The 6636-nt window shown below is 46.2% G+C and overlaps 1 protein-coding gene across 1 annotated transcript in view; it reads right to left on the reverse strand.

The window, feature by feature from the left end:
• Positions 1 to 6346, reverse strand: part of LOC114568470 (phosphatidylinositol 4-kinase, catalytic, beta) — a 19659-nt gene extending 13313 nt beyond the window's left edge. Inside the window, exons 1-3 of the mRNA XM_028598082.1 lie at positions 6140 to 6346; positions 4012 to 4508; positions 1327 to 1755 (exon numbers count right to left, since the gene is read on the reverse strand). Of these exons, the coding sequence (XP_028453883.1) occupies positions 1327 to 1755; positions 4012 to 4508; positions 6140 to 6167 (954 nt within the window). The 5' untranslated portion in view covers positions 6168 to 6346. The remainder of the gene's footprint in view (positions 1 to 1326; positions 1756 to 4011; positions 4509 to 6139) is intronic.
• Positions 6347 to 6636: the final 290 nt, after the last annotated feature.

Here is a 6636-nt window from a genome sequence, read left to right on the forward strand (position 1 = left end):
ACACACACACACACACACACACACACACACACACACACACACACACACACACACACACACACTCTCAGAAAGTAGGTTAGGGTTCTCCTCTTTCTCTTCTTCACAAAGACAATCCTCTCCAGTCGTCTTCCAGATGCACAAACTGGTTTAGTCTCCGCCTCTCTCCTCACACAACACAATAACCGCAAGTCTGGTAACCCCCACCAAGAGTGTGTGTGTGTGTGTGTGTGTGTGTGTGTGTGTGTGTGTGTGTGTGTGTGTGTGTGTGTGTGTGCGCAAGTGTGTGTAGAGTTTATGGACATGCTTTTATTTCACTGATAAACAAACATATCTTTGAATCTTTGTGTTATTGCTCGTCTCGTGTAGCCTGCTGACAGTTTGGTCGACACGAGCTTCCAAAAAGTCGCCACAGAGTTCCTTAGCCATCGTAGAGTTTGGCAAAACAACGATTACATTTTTTAAAAAGCCGACTCACAACAACCTGTTTCTCAGCCAGAATATGCAAAGTTTGAAAGTCAGCAAATCTGCCAAATTCTGCTTTAAGTCACGCACAATTACACCAACGTCTGTTTGGTTTGGGGCCCATCTACAGTAGGTGGGGCAAAGTTTATTGTGAAGCTAAACTGATATGTTGACCAGATCTAACTCTGCTCGGGGTCTTGTTTGTGCCCGCGTGCCTCGATTTGGACACGATTGGTCTATGGCAGTGTTTCTCAAATGGGGCTACATGTCCCCCCTAGGGGTACTCTGGAGGACTGCAGGGGGTACTGGACATTTTTGCTAAATGTTTTTCAGTTACAAGGCTGTAGTTACTTCTACTGGCTTTTTTTCCTCCAAGTTTGTTGCTTTTTGCAAACTTTTTGAAGTTTGTCACCTTTTTTTGAAGGTTTTGTCGTTTGTTTTGCCTTTCTTAGTCACTTTTTTCTACTGTCTTTTTTTTCTTCAAAGTTTATGTCTCTTTTTTCAAAGTTTGTCGCTTATTTGAATTTTTTGTCACTTTTGTCGCCTTCCTTCTTTCTACTGTTTTTTTTTCTAAGTTTTTATTACTATTTTTGACCTATTCGTGCCTTCCTTCCTTCTTTCTACCGTCTTTTTCACCTTTTTCCATCATCATTTAAATGTTTTCCAGGTCCAAGACTTTTTTCTTCTACCAAAAATTATTTGCGCAGATTAGGAGGTACATGGCTTAAATAAAAAACTATTCAAAGGGGGAACATTATTGAAAAAAGCTTGAGAACCAGTTAGGGCTGTGCTCGATTGAAGAAATTCTAGTCGACAACACTCATTCAATTGTATTGTAACAAAGAATCAAAGTCCGGTCCTCACCTCCTCATGGACAGCTTCCACTTTGGGGTTACTTCCCGTCCGCCGGAGGCCGGCGCTGTGCCCGCCGCTCGCCGTGGTGGCGTCTGACTTGGACCTCTGGTGCGTCCGGCGGGACGGTGAGACGAACACGTCCGCCTCTGCCTCCGCCGGGACGGGCCCGGCCGCGCAGAGAGACAGTGAGGACTCCACGCTGCTGCTGTTGTGTCTCCGGTGGCAGCGCCGGCGGTGTGACGGCGAGGACGCCGGGCTGCCACCGGAGATGGACGCAGGCGGCGGAGACGAAGGTTTGAGCTCGTCCGACAGGATGAGTTTGCGGAGCTTGGCCCCTCTGGAGTGGCGCTGCGTGGAGATGTGCATGTCGGACGAGTACGCGCCCAACAGCCACGCCGTCAGGAGGGAGAAGGCAATGCCGCCGCGGCAACGGTAGATCTGAGACACACAAACACACATAATTTACACAATATCACATTATTTTTATATATATTATTCATTGCTTTTCTGTTAAGTAACTAAATAAACAATTTTAAAAGAAAATCCCGCACACTGACCATTACGCAAGCAGTAATTTATTTAGAAGAAAAATACAACGTTTGGGTCTCAGACCTTCATCAGGTAAATTCACACATTCACCTCAACCATAGCCTTAAATAGTTTGGTTGACTAATCAGGACCAATTAGGTCCAGCTCTTGAATGACATCATTCATTCACAAAAGTGAGAACTCCCATCACGGACTGTGAACAGGAAAAGGCAGAAAAAAAATGCCACTACGTACATTTAAAAAAAAATGTATGATGATGTATGCATTGTCATTAACCCAATATTTTTCCACACCTGATCAAAGAGGACACAGTCCATTCAAAAGTGGATCATCACATTGGTTAAATTACTTAAAAAAAAAAAAAAAAGCTTTCTTACGTTGCACAAGTAACTAAATAAACAAACCATGAAAAAAGTGGGTGTATTTTACATTAAATTAAATGGAGCAATCTCCAAATACTTGTCAGGCTTCTTCTTTGAAATGCTACTCCTCTTACATACTTTTACCTACGGACGACATTCAGAATTTTAATTGTTCGCAAAACCTTCAGTTATTAGAGAATGATTTAGCTTCATGATATGTATTTTAGTGCAGGTACCAGGTAGCCCCCAAGGACCACATGAGTAGCCCTCAGGCCTGTTCTAAAATTGAATAGAGATTATCGGTTTCCCACCTTGTTAAATCATTGTTGATAATTATTGTGAGAAATCATTAACATGATCAGTGTCTAGATAGATGCACACATAGATGAGCATCATTAATCATTAATAATCATATATAACTAAAGGCAAACTGAGCAAATTTGTTATGTCAGAAGAGTGTATCAAACTGGTAGCCCTTCGTATGACTCAATACCCATGAAGTAGCTCTCGGTTTCAAAAAGGTTGGTGATTTACACAATATCACATTATTTTTATATACAGTCAAGCCCGAAATGATTCATACCCCTGGCAAATTCTGACTTAAAGTTACTTTTATTCAACCAGCAAGTCTTTTTTTGACTGGAAATGACACAAGCTTCTCCCAAAAGATAATAAGACGATGTACAAGAGGCATCATTGTGGAAAAAAAACTATTAATCATCTTTTATTTGCATTTGAACAAAAAGTGCCATGTCCCAATTATTCATACCCTTCTCAATAAATCAATAGAAAAGCCTTTGTTGGCTATTACAGCAATCATATGCTTCCCAGCTTTCCTTCATAGCTTTTCTGTTAAGTAACTAAATGAATAAATAATGAAAAAAGTGGGTGTATTTTACATTAAATTCAATGGAGCAATCTCCAAATTCTTCTTCTTTGAAATGCTACTCCTCTAACATACTTTTACCTACGGACGACATTCAAACTTTAAACTGTTCGCAAAACCTTCAGCTATTAGAGAATGATTTAGCTTCATGATATCTTTTACGGTTTGTTGGTTATCACTGTTTAAGTTAAGTGAATGACTTAGAGTGGGTGATGTTTAGCTTTAGCAATGTAGCTTTTCAGCATTCACACACATTTTCTGCAGGGAAATGCATTTTTATAGTTGAAAATTACAGCTTTGTGCGTCCGAAAATATCCACACTACAGCTGTTTATTCACACAAAAGTATGTTGAACGGTGGCCAGTTAGCTCAGTTGGTAGAGCGGGCGCACCTATGCAGAGGTTTATTCTTCGACACAGAAGGTCTTATTTCCTGCCTGCCTTCCTTCTTTCCTACCTGCCTTCCTTCCTGCCTGCCTGCCTTCCTTTCTTCCTTCTTTCCTTCCTGCCTACCTTCCTTCCTTTCCTTCTTTCAGATTTCAGACTCAGTCGTACCCTTCTTTCTCGCAGTAAAACTTTACTTGTTAACCAAACGTTTTTTTTCAGCGTGCGGTGGCGTGCTGGGACTCACCAGGTACAGCCCGTACCTACTTGTCAAAAAAGGGACAAAAACATTTTTTTTTTTAAAAAGTTAAAAAAGGGACAAAAACATTGGAGAAAAAAAATGGTCAAAAAGGGATAATAAATTCGTTGAACAAATTGTCAAAAAAGGGGACACTAACTTTGAAAAAGGGACAAGAAAAACAACATAAAACGTAGAAAAAGTGCGCTGGTGTGCGCTGGTGTACGCTGGTGTACGCTGGTGTGCGGCGGCGTGCGGCGGCGTGCCGGGACTCACCAGGTACGGGCTGATGGCGTCCCCGACCTCCGTGTCCATGTGCACGTACATGTTGAGCAGCTGCGGCAGGTAGAAGTCCACCTCACTGTCCGGGAAGCTGAAGAGCCGGTTCCCGATGTAGGCCTGCACGCCAGGCTCCTTGGACTTGTACAAGTAGGCGATTGCCATGGAAACGTCAAACAGCTTGGACTCGAACAGGCGCAGCAGCCACGACTGTTTGGACGCAGCAGCAGCAGCAGCAGCAGAAGAAGAAGACTGGGATATCTCTCTCACAGCGCCGTGTTTCTCTCCCTCCTCTTCTTCTTCTTCTTCTTCTCTGATGGAGCCGGCGTCCCACTGAGGACTGGCACCCCCCTCCGTTAGGTCCATGTTGTTGTTATTTACTTGTTGTTGTTGTTTTTGTTGTTGTTGTTGCTGGTCAGGCCCCTCCCTGTTCTGAAGCTGGACCTGGAGAAGGACTTCCTGGCACGCCTTCAGGGCCACTTCAGGGTCGATCACTGCAAACGGAAAACACAACCACAACCATTGAAGGATTAACCTTACAGATTAGAGCGTGTGTGTGTGCTTGTGTGTGTGAGAGATGTGTGTGTGAGTGTGTGTGAGATGTGTGTGTGTGTGTGTGTGTGATCTGTGTATGTGTGTGTGTGTGTATGTATGTATATGTGTGTGTGTGTGTGTGAGAGTGTGAGTGAGTGAGTGTGTGTGTGGTCAGGGGGTACTTGGCTTAAAAATCACAGTTCAAATGCGGAACATTATTGAAAAAAGTTTGACAACAAGTGAGTTACAATGTAACCATGAAGCCGCCTACACATGATGAGCACTTTGCTCTCTGCACACCGCCCGCCAGGCAGGGCGGTGTGCAGAGAGCAAAGTGCAGCGCAGGTATTCGTCATCAAGGGTGGCAACAAAGTATTCGCCGTTGCTCGGTAACGACACGCTGTTATCTCATTGGTAGCGCTTTGGAAAGCTCGGCGGCAACTAGGTCAAAGATGAAAAAATTTGAACTTGGAGCTCGGCGCAAAGCGGCAAATCCAAGTGGCAGAACAGCGGCTGGTTGGGCGCCCCCCCCACACGTAAGAAATCAATGGAACGGCCGGCGCAAAGTGGTTTTGCCGCCTATCCGGTGTAGGCGGAGAATTTTGAGATCTTCGTTTGCACGTAAACTGAGACAAACGGAGGTTTAGGCAGCTGAGAGAGAGAAAGAGGAAGTGATTGTTGTGGTTTCTATTTTCTGGATTCTGATTGGCTAACGTGGGCTTGAGCTTCTTGTTTACAACGCCACCTACAGGTCTGGCGTGCTCTAGACGGCAGTGACAGCATATATATACACAGGTACGTGTAAACAAACACTTTTCTGAAAACTGACAGCTGTGCACGATGTTATTTTTGAAAACGGAGAGGTTGAAATGTCTGTTTATGAAAATAGCCGGCCACGTGGAAACGTAGCACAAGACGAGCCTGCCGCCTTAACTAGGTCGTTAGTTAAGGCCGGTTACACACTGGCTGCGTGGCGTGAGCGTGGCGTGAGCGTGTCAACCGCGTGGCGTGTCCGTTTATATTTCGGTTCCCATAGTAACAGGTTAGAGCTTACACGCTGCCTGCGTGACGCACGTCTCAGGCCGCGGCTCGAGCCGAAAACGCGTGCATGCTAGAAATAGGACCGACGCCTATTTTTCACGCGACACGCAAGCGCGTTGGCAGCGTTTCTAGGTAACATAGAATAGGAAAATATGTTTATATGTCATTTAGACACAGTAGATATTAAAAGGTGCTCTAAGTGATGTGACGTGTTTTTTAGGCTACAACATTTTTTGTCACATACAGCAAACATCTGCTCACTATCTGCTAGCTGCCTGCCCCCTGAACACACTGTAAAAAACATCTCCTCACTATCTGCTAGCTGCCTATCCCCTGAACACACTGTAAAAAACATCTCCTCACTATCCGCTAGCTGCCTGTCCCCTGAACACACTGTAAAAAAAACATCTCCTCACTATCTGCTAGCTGCCTGACAGGCTGTGTGTGTGTGTCTCTGTGTGTATCTGTCTGTGTGTGTGTGTCTTTTTGTGGCTTCTACTCAACGTTTTTCTGACAGTTTCTCTCAGTTCCATTCAACCTTTTCTCGTACCTTGGTCAACAGCGAGATCCATCTCCATGGCGTCCTCGGAGATGACATCCAGCAGGGGGCTGGGGCCGCGCGGGTCCCCCCCCCGGCCGCTCACCCCTCCTCCCCCTCCCTCGCTGCTGCTACTGCTGCCGATGCTGCCGATGCTGCCGATGCTGCCGCTGGGGCTGGAGCTTCGTGGGCTGGCACTCGGCGACGACGGTTGCTCTCCAGGGGGTGGGGGTGGGGGGGGCAGCGGCCTCGGGTGGTGGTGGTGATGGTGATGGTGATGGGGGTGGTGGTGGTGGGGGGGGGCAGTCGGAGGAACTCTCTGAACAAGAGGAAGAAGAGGAGGAAGAAGAAGAGGAGGAAGAGGAGGCGCTAGAGGGGGAGGACGGGCAGGAGAAGGTGGTGGGGGAGGAGGAGGATGTTGCCATGGCGACCGTGGGGGGAGGCGGGGGTGGGGGGGGCGAGTGGGCGGGGCTTAGGTGGAGCGCACGTAGAGCCGGGGACAGGGAGAC

The sequence above is a fragment of the Perca flavescens genome, chromosome 14 (genome assembly GCF_004354835.1).
Source record: "Perca flavescens isolate YP-PL-M2 chromosome 14, PFLA_1.0, whole genome shotgun sequence".
Taxonomy (NCBI): domain Eukaryota; kingdom Metazoa; phylum Chordata; class Actinopteri; order Perciformes; family Percidae; genus Perca; species Perca flavescens.